At 40.1% G+C, this 17,284-nt stretch overlaps 1 protein-coding gene across 1 annotated transcript in view; it reads left to right on the forward strand.

Moving 5' to 3' along the window:
* PGM2 (phosphoglucomutase 2) overlaps positions 1-11,122 on the forward strand; it is a 37,881-nt gene extending 26,759 nt beyond the window's left edge. The window contains exons 13-14 of the mRNA XM_061164709.1: positions 2,769-2,902; positions 7,885-11,122. Of these exons, the coding sequence (XP_061020692.1) occupies positions 2,769-2,902; positions 7,885-7,987 (237 nt within the window). The 3' untranslated portion in view covers positions 7,988-11,122. The remainder of the gene's footprint in view (positions 1-2,768; positions 2,903-7,884) is intronic.
* Positions 11,123-17,284: the final 6,162 nt, after the last annotated feature.

The raw sequence follows: 17,284 nt of genomic DNA on the forward strand, positions 1-17,284 counted from the left end.
CCCTAGTTCATTCATTCACATGGGAGTTGTTAGCTATAGCACATGAGTCCAAGTTCTTCCTGCCGTGTGGATCCCCGGCTGGAGTCACAAGAAGCACAATTATGGCAGAATATAGTATTGCTAATGATGGCCAGTGGGTAGGGGAAGAAGGGTAAGAATATCCTTATGAGATGCTGGACATTTGCTTTACTATTCTCCTTTTTATATTTTTTAATTTGCATCTGCACACAGTATGTTTTTAAAAGGCAAATAGTAGTAAAGGGTTATGAAGAGACTCGGCAGCTCCACCTCCTACCGTTGCATTGCCACGTGTCAGGAAAACCGCCTTCCCTCTTCGTTGCTTCTCTGGTCTTTACCACCAGATTTCTAAATAACATGCTCATGTGACTTCTCAGTGTTAGGCTCTATTCATTTTCCATGATGGAGATTGGAGGAGGAAATGGCAACCCACTCCAGTATTCTTGCCTGGAGAATCGCATGGACAGAAGAGCCTGGCAGGCTATAGTCCATAGGGTCGCAAAGAGTTGGACACTACTAAAGTGACTTAAAACATGATGGAAATAGGGATTTAGTTCTTAGAGTTGCAGCATTCACAACTCTCTCTTCTCCCCTGTCCTTGCAGTACATTTGTACCACAGGTTTTGGCAACATCAGATTCCAAGCGTGTATTATGATGACTAGTAACTATTGTTTTCTGCTTAACTAAGTAGTGTACTTTGATTAGGTTCCCCTTATATTGTATAAAGAATTATTTTTTTCTGTAATTAATAGCTGCTTTGTTCTTCATTTGCATGGATTTCTGTGTATTCCTCACCAGTTCTTCCCACATCCTTCAAATAGGTCTCAGTTGGGTTTTCTACCTAGTCCAATGATTCTGTGCTTCTGTTGGTTCCATCTTATTTCCAACGGCCTCCCTCCTGGCCCCTTTCTCTGGGGAGGGCCCACTGCTGTCTGGGTTGAACGCCTAGCTGTCATCCTGGGAATGCTCTTCACTGCTCTCTGGGGTTATATCCCTTGCTCCTGGACCCCTTTTTATAATTAGCTTCCTAAATCACATTTTCTAGTAGCTTCCTAAGAAGACGTGCATAGAGGGAAATTTTTGGAGGTATTTAGGTCTGAAAATGTCTTACTCTACCCTCAGACTTTATTGACTCACAGTTTTGAAAGCATTGCTCCATGTTTGTTAAGCTGTGGCTCATCCATCATTCGTTTGTTCAGGAAATGTTTGGGACCTGCTGTGCGCTGCCCCCAGGGATAAGGATGCCCTGCTCATTCAGTCCCTTCTGTGCAATTTTTTTTTCTCTGTGGAAAGTATTAGGAACATTCCACTAAACCTTGGGTTCAGAATTTCAGTGGTACGCCTTTAGTATAGGCCTCCTTTCTTTCATTTTTCTGGACGCTTGGTTGGTCTTTGTTGGCCTATGGAGTCATTTCTTTCCATTCTGAGAAACTCTTGATTTTTGTCAAAGAAGGAGGCTGGATGGTTGTTTTCCAAATAACCTTTTCCCTCTAATTTCCTGTTCTCCCCTTCTTGACAGGTTCTTAGACGCCAACCCTCCTGGAGTGATGTTCTGCTTTCCAGGTTTCTCTCTTCCCATTGTCCATCTGTGTCTTCCTTTCCTACTTTTGGGGAGATTACCTCAACATTAAATGTCTGCTTCTTTGGACATTTCAGTTCTTTTTCTCTATTAAAAGTAATATCTTGTTTCATGTATATTGTATCTTATCTCTGTTAAGGATATTAATTACAATTTTTTTTTTAATGTAGATCTTTCTTCCTATAAATTGTCTTTATTTCCTTCAAGGTCTTCTGGGGATGCCTCACTGTCACCCTAGTCTCCTGCCTAAGGGTAACAAGCTGGGATGCTGAGTCCCTGGAAGTGGTGGAGAGGTCCACGGGACCTGGGAGGAGGGGTGCTAGTGTTCAACATGAGAACTCTGACTTCCTCGCAGTTTTCTCCATGCCCTGCCTTCCGTGATGCCCAGTGTCCCCAACTTCTAAGCTCTTCTGTTTCAATTATACCAGAGATTTAAGCCATCTCCTGATGAGGTGGTTGGCCATGTGGGCAGAAGTTGAGGATCTGGGAGGATCCAACACCTCCTTTCAGCTGCTGCCTTTGTCTCTCTTTGCCTCATGCCTGCCCTTTGCAGTACCCAGTGCCCCGGTTAGGGAGCTTTGCCCGGGCTCTGCAGAGCATCCTGGTTCTTATCTGCCTGTTGTAGGCGCTCCCTGGTCATTGTCCTGCATCCCAGCAGGTCCCTTCCACCCCCTCATCTGGTTTCTGATTGCCACGATTGGTTGGCAAACCCCTCAACAGCTGCTGCCTCTTTGCCCTTATGTGCTTTTTTATTTTAATACTTCGGTCACTTTAGTAGAGTTTGAAGATCAATCAGCCATGATACATATACCAGAAGCTTTTGAAAGTGAAATAAGACTATTTCACTGTTCTGTGGGGTTTCATAATGCATTATTAATTGGTTTAAAACAATTTCTTCAGAAAGGGTGTGTTTCGGATTTAGAAAAACTTTTAGTAGCTTTAATAAAACTACAGAGGTAAAAAGTAGTCTACAAAGTTACTTTATTTTCACAAATTGCCTTATTGTTATTTATTTCATTTATACCGAGTATATTTTCTGACTTCCTCAAATGTGTTCTTCTTTTTTTTGCATTTACTTTCTTGCTTATTTGGGGGAAAGTATTAGTTAGGTGAAAAACAACTTATGTTGCTACTTACTAACAAACTTATAACATGAAAATTAATTCCTAGATTCTCCCGACTAGTAAAAGCAGCCAGATGATCACCTTTAGCTTTGCTAATGGAGGCGTGGCCACCATGCGAACCAGTGGGACAGAGCCCAAAATCAAGTACTATTTGGAACTGTGCGCCCCCCCTGGAAACAGGTATGGATGGCAGCAGCTGTAGTTTTTATTCCTTAAACTTCCTAAATTCTCTGCAGACACTAAGTAAAATAGCTCATCTTTCCAGTATGTAGTTGAAGTAAGAATGTTGTTTCAGAACTTGCAGCAATATTGTGATTTTAACAGCTGTTTGAAGTGTCAAGGAACAGGAGTGCTTACTTCCTACTTATTTCCTTCTAAAATTTCCCTGTATGGGAAAACATCCTAATTTCAGTAATATTGATAAAATTACCTTTTTCTAGTACTTTTTATTTGAGGCTGGCACCAGTGACTTTTTCTCCATGTCTCTGGTACAAATGAACTAAAATCTATTAAAGAATTAATGGATTAAATTAATGAAATTAATGAAATCCATCCAATGAATTACAAATCCATCAACAAATATCTTTGAGCATCCATCGTGCGTAAGTCATACTGGGTTTGGGGGCAGATAAAGAGCCACAGCAGAAAGTGTCCTCACTACCAAAGAGCTGATGGTCTAGTAGCTTCAAGGTCATGTTTTGTGACCTTGTAAAAGATTTGGACTATAAAGAAACCTGGGTGCCAAAGAATTGATGCCTTTGAACTCTGGTGTTGGAGAAGACTCTTCAGAGTCCCTTGGACTGCAAGGAGATCAAACTAGTCAATCCTAAAGGAAATCAGTCCTAAATATTTATTGGAAGGACTGATGCTGAAGCTGAAACTCCAATACTTTGGCCACCTGATGTGAAGAACTGACTAACTGGAAAAGATCCTGATGCTGGGAAAAACTTAAGGCAGGAGGAGAAGGGGTTGACAGAGGATGGGGTGGTTGGATGGCATCACTGACTCAACAGACATGAATTTGAGTAAGCTCCGGGAGTTGGTGATGGACAGGGAAGCCTGGCGTGCTGCAGTCCATGGGGTCGCAAAGATCAGACACGACTGAGCGATTGAACTGAAAGGGTTTGAGTCACTCAGTTTCCAACACCTGTAACATTTGGAACTTTATCAGCCATGGTACATGTAGCTAGCACATGTAAATGTAATATTACACGCATTTAACGGTCGCTTAGCTTTCACTTCTCTATTCAGAATACAGTTCAAAATCAGGAAATTTTTTTTTTAAGTGAATTAAGTCAGTGCTACCCAACAGAAATAAAGTATGAGCCACATATGCAAGTTGAAATTTCAGTTCAGTTCCTCGGTTGCACCAGCCACATTGCAAGTGCCCCATAGACACGTGTTACTACTAGTGACTGCTATAGTGGACAGCATGAGTCTTTCTAGGTGGTAACGGCACATACACCCCAGAGCATTGTTCAGAGGGTTTTTCTGGCTTGTGAACCAAATTTTCATTGTGTGGAAATAAGAGCAGAGGAAATTTTCTGAGCATCCTAGATTAGCCAGCCAATGACAGATTAAATGTAGCTGGTTAGAGGGGCCGGGGAAGATTTGTTGCAGTTGGACTTTCCTCAATCAGGGAGAAGTGAGTGCTGAAAGCAAAGCAAGAAATAGTAAAACAAAACTATAAACCTTGGGTACAAGAACTCAGAATATTCACCTGTCGGGGAGTTTATCATAAAGGAAATAGCGAGCTGCATCCAAACGAACCCTGAATCTTCTGAATAATTCTCATTTCTCATTCTTACTTAGTGTTTCCATATTTCTGTGACTCACTGTTTTGGAAACAAATGAACATTAAGTCCAATTTAAAAATGTGTATGCAGCTCTGCTGCAGGAGGTTCAAGTTTGATCCCTGGTTGGGTAGCTAAGATCCCACATGCCATGCAGCATGGACAAAAAATTTAAAAAACAAAAAGATCTATTTTCTCTATATATTTATCTTTTCCTTTTCATTATCCTGTGAAAATATATGTAATGTTTTTTTAAAAAAAAACTTTCTTTTATAGTAACAATACAACTTACTACTCAAGGGTCTATGGTATTTATATTTTTCACATGGCTTATTGAGTGGATTTAAATTCAAATATTAGTTTCTAAATTGCTGAAGATACTTTGAAAGTTTACTGTTTTATTATCGTCATTGGGAAATGTCTAATTATAAGTCTGTTTTATCTATCATCAACCCTCCAATTGTTTGCACGTAAATGATTATTTTCCACATGCTTAAAATCTTGATTTCATTAAAGAGATCTAGTTCCCTAGATTTTTGTTTATACTTTAGTTGTGACCTTTTTGTTCCCAAAGTAAAATTAAAAAGATAAACAGGGGGTCTGAGTTCCTGGTTAGTGACGAGCAGGCCCACTAGGAGGCGCTCCCCATCTCTTCCATCCTGGGAAGGCCTTACACATGAGGCTTCAGCCAAGCCCCCAATAATTTGAAGACAGACAGGATCAGAGAACTGTGATGTTGGTCTATAGATATGATGTCTGGATTCAAGCAAGGCATCAGCATACCTAACACAACAGCCATAAAGCCATGGCTAAGGTTTCCTTATTTTCTGATAATGCTAAATATTATTAATATATTTTATATCATGAATTCTATTCATTTGTAGAATTCCACAGCCCACTAACTCTTTAGAATAGAAAATCTTTTTTCAAATATAAGTACTGCTTTTAAAATTTTTTGTTGGGGTTGATGTTTTGTTTTTTTTATTATTATTATTGTTTTTTGTAGGGGGGATGGCCATACCACACAACTTGTGAGATCTTAGTTCCATGATCAGGGTTTGAATCTGCACCCTCACCAGTCAAAGCATGGAGTCCTAAACCACTGGACCACCAGGGAATTCCCTTGATGTCTTTAGTCTTGTCCAACTTTTTATTTTGAAAAATTTCAAACCTATAGAAATGTAGAACTAATGTAGTGAATAAGCACATACTCCTCACATAGACTCAGTTCAGTTCAGTTCAGTCGCTCAATCATGTCTGACTCTTTGCGACCCCCATGAACTGTAGCACTCGAGGCCTCCCTGTCCATCACAAACTCCCGGAGTTTACTCAAACTCATGCCCATCGAGTCAGTGACGCCATCCAGCCATCTCATCCTCTGTCGTCCCCTTCTCCTCCTGCCCCCAATCCCTCCCAGCATCAGGGTCTTTTCCAATGAGTCAACTCTTCGCATGAGGTGGCCGAAGTACTGGAGTTTCAGCTTCAGCATCAGTCCTTCCAATGAACACCTAGGAGTTGGCAAACTTTCTGTAAAGAGCCAAATAGTAACTATTTTAGGGTTTACAGACCACACAGTCCTTGTGACGACCACGCAGCTCTACTGTTGTAGACGGAAAGCACCCACAGACATAAAAGAGTGGCCGTGGCTGTTTCCCAACAAAACTACTCAAACAGGCCGAAAGCCATAGTTTGCCTACCCCAGCTTAGTCTCGGCAGTCGCTAATGTTTGGCAATATTTGCTCTCATTTTTCTCAGCCATTTGAAAATAAGTCGCAGACTTTAATACTCATCTGCTAAGAACAAAGACCCTCCCTTACTGTCTCAAAAATTAAGTCATAATTATGCCAAGCAGGGTTCTAACATAAACAAAACCAGCAGGAGGTACATGGTAAATTAAATTCATCGATGAGTTTTAGTTTAATGGATATTGTTTTTTTTAAAAAAACACAGTAATCATTAGTGAGTGTGCCTTCCTGAGAACTGTTATTTTCCTCAAAGCACATTTTTGGAGAAGGAAAAAAAGACTTGTGTAATTCATATATATTTATGAAGCATAATTACTTTATATGTTACCAATGGGGATAAAAATAATTACAATGATGGCTACATCTATTGAGGTTTTTGGGCCAGGTGGTGCTAATTGCTTTATATAATTTATCTCAATCTATACAACAACTCTCTTGAGAAGATAGTCTTTATTTCAGTTTTACAAGTGAGGAATCTGGGCCTTTGAAAGGTCAAGTCACTTGCCCAAGGGCACAGAGCTAGTAAGCAATAGAACCAGAATTACTGTCTGTAATAAAATGGATTGTTTTAGTTGTACTGGTTAACTGTTACAATGCAAGAATGATCTTAACTAATTACAAAGATTGCCCATTTTGTTCAAGATGGTCAAGTATAAAGTATTAAAAGTTTGAATTGAGAGATTTAAATTCTTTTTTATTGAACTCCTTGGTTTTAAGTACAGTAACTCACATCAGCTAGTAGCCTGATACATAAGCCTGACACATAAATTAGACACATGTCTAATTATAAGTCTATTTTATCTATTAATCAACCCTCCAGTTGTTTGCACATAAATGAATATTTTTCACATGCTTAAAATCTTGATTTCATTAAAGAGATCTAGTTCCCTAGATTTTTGCTTATACTTTAGTTGTGACCTTTTTGTTCCCAAAGTAAAATTAAAAAGATAAACAGGGGGTCTGAGTTCCTGGTGAGTGACCAGCAGGCCCACTAGGAGGCTCCCCATCTCTTCCATCCTGGGAAGGCCTTACACATGAGGCTTCAGCCAAGCCCCCAGTAGTTTGAAGACAGACAGGATCAGGAACATTCATGTCCTGCAAGACCAAGGACTTGCAGGAGATATCTATAATAGCTCAATGGGATTTAATGACAACTGGAGTCATGAAAGTTTTCTCTGCACTGTTAGGTTTGGACTCTGCAGAACTTTTAGGGACGCTAGGCTACAGATTGTGTGTTTTGAAAATTCTTATGGGACTTCCCTGGTGGCCCAGTGGTTAAGACTCTGCACTTCCAGTGCAGAGGGCAGGGGTTCAATCCTTGGTCAGGGAACGAAGATCCCACATGCCTCACATGGCCAAAAAAAATAATCTTATGAGAAGTACAAAGGGGTGGTTTTGTTTATAGTAGAGACCTTGGGGAAGCCTTTGGGGAAAATAATGAATATTGTCTCATGGGCTTTTTATCCACGCCACAGATGTGTTCCCATGCTTAAGTAACTGGAGTTCTGTCTGATTTAACTCTTCACTTAAGAGTAAATATCAATGTTGCTTGATGTTGGGAGTCTTTAAAACATGTTCCAGAATGATCCACTGACTTGGAATTTTTTTCCCCCTTATTTTGCAGTGATCCCGAGCAGCTGAAGAAAGAACTAGATGAACTAGTTAGTGCTATTGAAGAGCATTTTTTCCAGCCACAAAAGTATAACCTCCAGCCAAAAGGAGAGTAAACCATCCCAGCCTTGGGCATAATTACATTTACCTACAACTAAGCTGAACTTGATTTCTTAAGCAATGTTTTTGAGGGCCAAATAATTTAAAGTATTGCTAAAAGTATTTTTTTTTAAATAGACCTGCATTCCTCCTTATTTTATGTTTGAATGTGAAGGGAAATAAAGAAAGATGGCCCAATCTAACAAACCAACATTCCTTTTAAAAGGCTGAGCCTGGACATCATCTGAATTTAAAAAATGAAGGTTTTAAAAATAATTAACCTTCAAAAAACATGTTGTGATTAATAAGCTTTCATTAGAATAAATACCAATTATGTTTGTCCTCTCAAGTTCATTTTATATGTAAGTGAAACAGCCATAAAGCCTATACAGTTACTAAATTCTGGGCTGTCATATCTAAGCTAGCCGCTTTTATATATGTATATATTTGCATTTCTGTCAAGTCCTTATAAATGAACAGAGCAAATGTTGTGTTTTAGGGAAAATACAAATCACGGGAACCTATAAAGTTGAACAAAAGATACTTTAAAAAGGTGAAGTTTTTTGACCTAAAACTTTATTTCTAATTATGCACCATTATACATTGTGTAGGTGGTAGGAAAAAACAGCTTAACCATCTTTGTGTGGTGTGTGTTCATTTCCTTATTTTAAATCTTGAATCAAACAGTTGGTTATTTGACACTTGCAAAGTAGATTACTGTAATTTTTTTTTTTTTTTGCTTTAGTACATTTAAATGTAATCTTGGTACTAAAGTAGCAAGGATTATAAGCAATAACTTCGTGACTGACCTTGATTTTTTTTTTTGCCTTGTTTTTATGTGATCACAGTCTAAAACCAGACGTTTCCAGGTTCATTATTTGATCTGTGTCTCCTTATCACTGATGGCCTTATAACCTTCCAAAATGACTCCCAGCAAGTACCATGACCAAGGACCAAACTGTTCTTTCTATACTTTATATATTTTGTGTGATTTTTTTTTATCTTTAAAGCAAATGATTGCCTATTATTCTTAACTTAAATGGTTATTAGAAGTTTCAGAACAATGAAAAATTACAGTTCTATTGTCAATCATGTTTCCAATGTGAAGGAAAGAATATCTGTATATCCTCATAATAACATAGTTTGTCACCTACCAGCACTTTTAAAGTACAATATTCCATATATTCTATCAGCTGCTTCATTGTAGATGCAATATTTATTTTTGTTTGATAATGTTTTCTAGTCTTAAACTGTACTCTGGAAAAAAGAAATTTTAGATCTGAGCACATAAATGGTACTCCATCACAGAGCTTGTCTCTGGAAATTCGAAGGTAATTTAAGATCTAGTCCTGCTTAAGTGATCTCAGGGTCTAATTGGAGAGCTAATACGCAACTACTGATTACAGTATTTACTCATTCTATGGCTGAGTTATTTGCAAAGTACTCAGAGTTGAAAATTGTGAGAAAGGAATTCATTCTGCCCAGAGGAAGCTTCACCTTCAGGAGCAAGTAGCCGCTGAAGATGGAGAAGGAAGTCTTCCAGGCACAGAGGACAGCAAGAGGAGAAGTGTGGAGGTGCTGGGGGCCTAGTTGGGGTGGGCTGGGGGGTGAAGGCAGAAGCCAGATGTACATTTCAGTACCTGCCCCACTTCTCCCCATGAGCAGGGAGTGGGTGATTCATTTGGACCTAGAGGAGATCCTCCTCTCTTTCCAAGTATCTCTTGACTTTTTCTTGTTACTATGGGATGCAAGATAGCAATGTGCGGGGCATAAAACTTGCAACATAAGGCCCCTGCATTCTAGTCTTGGTTCACTGGGAACCAGCTCTGTGACCGTGATCAGGTCACTTAGCCTCCCAAAGCCTCCATTTTGTTATTATTTACAACTTTATTTTTTTTTAGGGCAGTTCTAGGTTCACAGAAAAATTGAGAGGAAGATACAGAGATGTCTCATACCCACCCTGCCCCGACATATGCCAGCCTCCCCCATCCTCAACACCCCCCACCAGAGTGGTACATTTGTTACCATCGATGAACCTAGATTAATGCATCATTATCATCTGAACTGTGGAAACAAGAAAAAGATCAGTGAAGGAGTGAAGAATAAGTAGGCAGAGCACAGAGGATTTTTATGGCAGTAAAAAATTTTTTCTCTATGATACTGTAATAGTGAATACATGTCATTATACATACATTTGTCCTAATCCATAGAATGTACAAAACCAAGAGTGAATACTAATGTAAACTATGGACTTGGGGTGATAATTTTGTCATTTTTAAAATAAAGAGATTTTACTAAATGGTCTCTGAGGTCACTTCATGCTGCAGGTCTTTATATAAAAATCCATTAAGGGCACCATCAGCAATCATAAATTGTCAGCAGTTCTCTTTGGCAGAATGCTTAACTAGCCCTCTTAAAAGAACTAACATCTGAGATGGGGGGAAACATTTTGTACCACAGAGACAGGCAGCCTTGGGTTCCTATCCCGCCTAACCTTACAGCCTGGAGGGAGGGTTGGGGTGCTGAAATTGGGTTTGAGGAAGGTAGAACTGGGTGACATGCAGATGTCAGGAAACACCAGCATGCTCTGCAGGGGTGGAAGGCAGAAATGGGGGCTGAGTGCTGTCCGGCAGCCCCCTCTGCCTTCTAGCTGAGCCTGCTTGGGGAAGACGGTACGATTTGATATAGGGCTGGCAGTCGCCTTCTCTTGATTCCTGGAAAGAACAAATCCAAGTGAAGTCCGAAAGTCTGACTTGTAAGAGGAAATGCAGGCCAACTGTTTTGGTTTTTATCTTTGTGGTGTTTCTGAAATAGAGACCTTTTTATTCTTCTCTCCCATAAGAAGCATTGTCATTACCTCTCATTAATTTGTCTCATCGATTTAATTCTATCATGCTATTAAAGGAAAGTTATTATTTCTTGACACTGGAAACATGGTTTTAAAAAGAAATACTTAAGTAATGAAGCAAATGCATGTGTGCTACTTTAAAGAAATTTTGAGAGGATGGCATCTAAATCGTGTTTATAATTTCTACTTCCTCAGAGCTATTTGTGTATTCATTATATGTTCACTAATTGAGTCATGCTTTAATTTTGCTATGAGCCAGGCACTCTTCTGGATCGTGATAATAAACTTGCATTTGTGACCTCAAGTAGTCTAGCTGAGGAATTTCATATGGACACATGTGATTGCTGCATTGCAGTAGTCAAGGGTTTGAATTATGGGCGGGCAGTTCTGTGATATCCCCCTTTGGCCTTGTCTTTTTCAAAAACGTCAAATTCAAACTCCTAACATTTTTGCTCAAAATAATTTGACTCTGGGGGGCTGTTTGCGTGCCATTTCCCTGCGTCATCCCTCTGTCCTGTTCTTGCTACCAACACACTTTGTGTAGAGTAACTCAACCATTGAAAGCAAGATGTCACACTCTTTAGGCAGATGGGAAGCAAGAATTAAAATAACGCTCCTTCTAGAGACTTCCCCATGTAAGCACAGGGCAGTAACTACTCAGATTCACTGGAGGAGAAAGATAGCTGTCTGGAGAGATGAGGCCCTCCAACATGAGCACGTGGTGACCAGGGTGGAGAGCAGTGTTGGGGAATCTAGTTCCTCTTTGCCTGGCTTACTTGTGTGTCCTTGAAATTAAAGTTTCTGAAACAGTGGCCACTTCCCACTTGTGTCCAATGAAAGCCACTTTCGGTGTTTGCCGCGAAGCTGGTCCATAACGGACTCAGGCACCCAGAGCCAAGACTAGGCTCCAAGTCAAATAATCATCTGAAACCATTTCAAAGTAGTGTTGTGCGACTTCCAAAGGGAAGTTGCGCTTGCAGTTTACAGAGATGAAGGGACCTGATTGTGTCCTTCAAGTACATTGTTCCGAACTATTTCACCTTAGCTATTTTCCATAAATCTCTAGGTGGCAAGAATGAAATGTAGCTCCATAGCTGATAAGTGTTCCTAAAACAAAAGTAAACTTTTAGGTGGAGGCTTGAGCTAACTTGAGATAAATTCTTTGCTGGTCCAGCAGGCTTCCTTATTTTTCCCTCTGAACCCTAAGTCGGTTTATTCCCTGAGGTGGAATCATCCATTCTCTGCCCTCTGAAAGTGCCTTTATGCTCAAGGCTGTCATTGTTCTAAGTGCAGGACTACAGACTTCTCCCAAGTTCCAATCCCATATTACCGCCTGCCTCCTTGGGCTTTCCTACTCAGTTCAGTTCAGTTCAGTCACTCAGTCGTGTCTGACTCTTTGCGACCCCATGGACCGCAGCATGCCAGGCCTCCCTGTCCATCACAACTCCTGGAGTTTACTCAAACCCATGCCCATCGAGTTGGTGATGCCATCCAGCCATCTCATCCTCTGTCGTCCCCTTCTCCTCCTGCCCCCAATCCCTCCCAGCATCAGGGTCTTTTCCAATGAGTCAACTCTTTGCATGAGGTGGCCAAAGTATTGGAGTTTCAGCTTCAGCATCAGTCCTTCCAATGAACACCCAGGACTGATATCCTTTAGGATGGACTGGTTGGATCTCCATGCAGTCCAAGGGACTCTCAAGACTCTTCTCCAACACCACAGTTCAAAAGCATCAATTTTTCGGCGCTCAGCTTTCTTTGCAGTTCAACTGTCACATCCATACATGACCACTGGAAAAACCATAGCCTTGACCAGACAGACCTTTGTTGGCAAAGTAATGTCTCTGCTTTTTAATATGCTGTCTAGGTTGGTCATAACTTTCCTTCCAAGGAGTAAGCGTCTTTTAATTTCATGGCTGCAGTCACCATCTGCAATGCCCTCAAATTACATCAGTGTAGCCCAACTCCAAATCTGTTTTTCCTCTTCAGTTAGTTCCTCAGATGTCCTTCCTCCAGTCTAATCTGTACACAGACACCTCAAAATACCTGCCTGGAGTCTTTGGGGATTTTAACCTGTGACTTGTCCCCTTTCCCTTTTAAACTTATGAAAATTTCAAATGTGTACGAAGAATCATACAAGGAGCCTCCCAGTGCCCATCACCCAGCTGTAGCAAATCATGGCCAATCCCATTACACTGAAGTCTCCCTCTTGCCCTATCTCTCTACAGGACAATTCTGAAGCAGATCCCAGACCTATCTTTGTATCTGTAATTATTTCAGTATATATCTATAAAAGATAAGGACATACTGACTCACACATACACACACACACATACCACCATATTACTCTGTTACACTTTAAAATGTTTACAACTCCTTAACATCATCAATTACATAGTCAACGTTCTAACCCCGTCATTTGTCTCATATGTGCTGTTTAGTCTTTGCTGGGGAAAAAAAAAGTATGTTATTCGCTTAGTTGTGTCTGACTCCTTGCAACCCCATGGACTATAGTAGCCCACGAGTCTCCTCTGTCAGTGGAATTCTCCAGGCAAGAATACTGGAGTGGGTAGCCATTCCCTTCTCCAGGGGATCTTCCTGACCCAGGGGTTGAACCCGTTTCCTGCCCTACAGGCAGATTCTTTACCATCTGAGCCACCAGGAAAGCCTCTCTTTGTTGTAATCAGGGTTCAGATAGTATCCACTTCCTGCATTTGGTTAACATGTCTCTTAAAATATCTTTTAATTTGTAAATTCTTCACCTTTTTTTCTTTTTAAATTTATTCCAAACGGAATGATTTGTCCCATAGGGTTTCCCACATTGTGAATTTCACTAACTGCCTCCTCATTGTGTGTGTAACATGTTTCACTGTGCCCTGCAGGTCAGGTAAGGTGGTATGGAAGATGGAGAAGCCTGATCTGATTCAGGTTTGATTTTTGTGGAACTTGGGGACAAGGGTAACCGAGGTGAATGTAAAGCTTATGCTGCCTACTGTGCTGTGAGCAATACAGTCCTTTGCCTCTGACTCAGCAGCCTCACATGTCTTCTACTTGTCTCCATGAATCAGTGACAGGCTAACTCATTAGCCTGCAAACAGATAAATTCTCAGACTCTTCACAGTTCATAACAATAAAGAAGAGGGAAGTTGTACTACCAAATATTAGGATTTATTATAAAGATACAGTGATAAATTTGGCAGAGAGATGAACAGATAAACCAATGGAAGGAAATATCAAATAATCACATGTATGTAGAAGAAATTGGTATATGACCAACATGGCATCATAAGTCTATCTGTAAGGGAAAAACTATTGAGTTAAAAACTCTGCAACAATTAGCTATTCAGTTGGAAAAACTAAAATTAGATCCCTACCTCAAACCATATCCAAAGCCATATGGAAAAGTAAATCGTAGTTGGATTCAAGATCTAAATGTGAACACTTTTAAAATTCTGAGAAGAAATTCACAACATTGTAAATCAACTATACTTCAATTAAATAAATTTTTTTTAAAAACCACCTGTTGCAGGCTAAAAAAAAAATTTAGAAGAAATCAATTGTAGGAGATTGTCTCTATGATATCATGGTAGAGAAGGATTTCTTAAAGGAGGCATTAAAAACCCAAACCATAAAGCAAAAGAGTCAACCACATTTGTATAATAAGAGCCATTATAAATAGAATTAAAAGACAACCCACAGTTTGGGAGAAGATATTTGTAACTCTTCTAACAAAATTGGGGATGAGTTTTTATGTTACTTTTATTAACTTTGAATCCTATACAAACTTGTAAACACAAATCCATTTTATACACTCATGTGACACAGATTTTGAATTTTGATGAAGAACCCACTCTCCTCACCTGTGATCCCCAGCCCATCTCCCATCTCTACCCAGTGTCTCAAGCAAACTACATGCTTCTCTGATTCTGGACCAGAGAGTACATTCTTTTTCTGGTTTCCTTTTCACAGAGGCACAGTCCTTTACAGATGTCTTGGGCACTGGGATTAAGATAGGACACCATGAATAGGAACAAGAAACTAGAAAAAAGGACCCAATAAAACTATTAGGGGAGAAAAAATAAAAAACAAAACAACTGGGTCAGTTCCACCTCCCTGCCTCCTACCAGTCCAGGGCCACATTTCCAAGCACCCATGTGTGGTGTGTGCGCGTGTGTTCGTGTATGTGATATGTTATACCCCAGCCCCCGAGACCCACACCTGGTCTCATACCTCCCTCAGGCCATAGGTCTCCAGGGGTTGCTTTCTGATTTTCTCAGTTTATGGAGGAAAATTTTTTTTAACATGTAGGAGATGTATTTTATTTAGAATTCAACTATACATTTAAAAACATTTTGCTCCATTTTATCTAGCACTAATGTCCATTTGAGTTGTGAACCTCCTGCACGCCTGCTTGCTCCACACGCTGCCAGAACTGGCCCAGCCCAGCTGGGTAATGGGCAGTGGGTAGTGGGTAGTGGGCACTGGGTAGTGGGTAGTGGCCCACCCCACCACCACCCAGAGAAACCTCATTAAGGGAGAACAGGCAGGGCCCAACGGAATTTTGAAAGACTTTTAAGTTGTAAAATTTTAACTTGAAAAATGTTACTGGCTTTGAAGACACTTTCCAGTCCTGGCTGGAAAAACTTTGACCATTTAAAATGGAAAAATGTTTCTGACTTTTTCTTTATAGCAATCATTACACTGCTTCTGAAGCAGCGTAAATGCTGAATTCCTGGAGTCTGAATTTCCAAAAAGATTGGGGTTACTTGAAATAGACTATTAGGTTAGCATCCTGTTCTCCCTACAGGGAGATGAAAGAGGAAAGAAGACTGATAAGTCCAGACAGGAAGATGAAGCAGAGAAACTGGAACACTGAAATGCAACAATATGGCAGCGCCGCTACACACCAGATCCTAAGTACTTCACTTTTGAGCTATGTGCTGCGCTCAGGCGCATCCGACTCTTTGTGACCCCATGGACTATAACCCGCCAGGCTCCTCTGTCCATGGAATTTTCCAGGCAAGGATACTGGAACAGATTGCCACTTCCTACTCCAAGGGATCTTCCCAACCTGGGGATCAAACCTTGCATTTCCCATATTACACCAACTGGAAAGCCCTTTGCTAACTCATGAATTCTGTTGACAACATTGTAAGGTAAATACAGTTATTTTTATTCTCATCTCATAGGTGGAAACACTGAGAACCAAAATACTTTGTAATTTGTCTAAGTTTACAAAGCTGGGCGGTGATCCATGGCTGCCTGAGGCTGATCACTGTGACAAGAATGGGGTCTTGCTTCAGAAGAACATTCAGACATAAAGAAACTTCTGTGGTTATGGAAGGTTAAAGGGAAATTTAACATATATTTGTGGAGTCTTGTCACTGGTTATAGGAAGAAATGAATTGTGAAACAGTAGACATTGAGGTCCATGTGTGATCTTGTAGCATGCCAAGTGCAAACGAATTTTTGAAGCCCAGGATGGGTAACTTGACACTAAGAAAATACAGCTCGATACTAAGAATAGTTGTAGATGTTATCTTAACACACAGTGTATTAATCTTGGAGAACTCGTGGAATGTGGAAAATTGCCAGGAAATATAAATTTGGAAAATACATTACCCCCTGCATTAGTTAGCCTTTGCTTCATATGAAACCACCTCAAAAATGAGTGACTTAAGGCAACAGCCACTGAATCAGCCTGTCTGGCCTCATTCTGCAGCCTCTCCCCGCCCTTGCATTTGGGAGACATTTGGGGAACCAACATTGCTGAAACAATGCCCTTCAAATTTCCCTTGTCTTCTCATCTCTATCAAAACTGTGTTTGCAAAGCTGAGGGCCTTCTTTCTTACTTCCCCATTTCCCCACATTCTCTTTGACTTCCCAAGAACTGTTAACCTGAGGTCAAAGTTTCTCCAGTGATTCTGTGCATAGAATGCAGAGAATCAGTGAACTTGGACAGCAAACAGGAAATATTTTTTAAATTACTTCGAGAAGTTCTGACCAAGATTTAGGTTTTCTTCTAATTATAAATGAAGGCAACAAACCACAACAGTGTCATCAGGCCCTGCGACTTTGTCATCAATAGAAATCACCCATGTTTTACATTTCAGCTGTCACAGGTATCTCAGACTATCATTCATACTCATCACTACAAAATCAAGGTAGTTATTAGACCCTATTAGACCCGTGGTCAGATTTTGTTATTCAGTATGCTAATAATGAAGCACATATAAACCCCTTAGCTGACATGTGGTTTGCAAATGTTTTCCCATCCCATAGGGGGAATTTTCATTTTGTTGATGGTTTCCTCTGAGGGAATTTTTAGTTTGATATAGTAATTCTTACATTTTTAAAAGATTGGGAAAAAATGTTTTAAGAATAATAGTTCCTAATAGGTAAAAATTCATGCAATTCCAATGGCAGTGCCCTTACTCACTAGAACACAACGATACTCAATTGCTTACAT

Source organism: Dama dama, chromosome 17, assembly GCF_033118175.1.
Source record: "Dama dama isolate Ldn47 chromosome 17, ASM3311817v1, whole genome shotgun sequence".
Taxonomy (NCBI): Eukaryota; Metazoa; Chordata; class Mammalia; order Artiodactyla; family Cervidae; genus Dama; species Dama dama.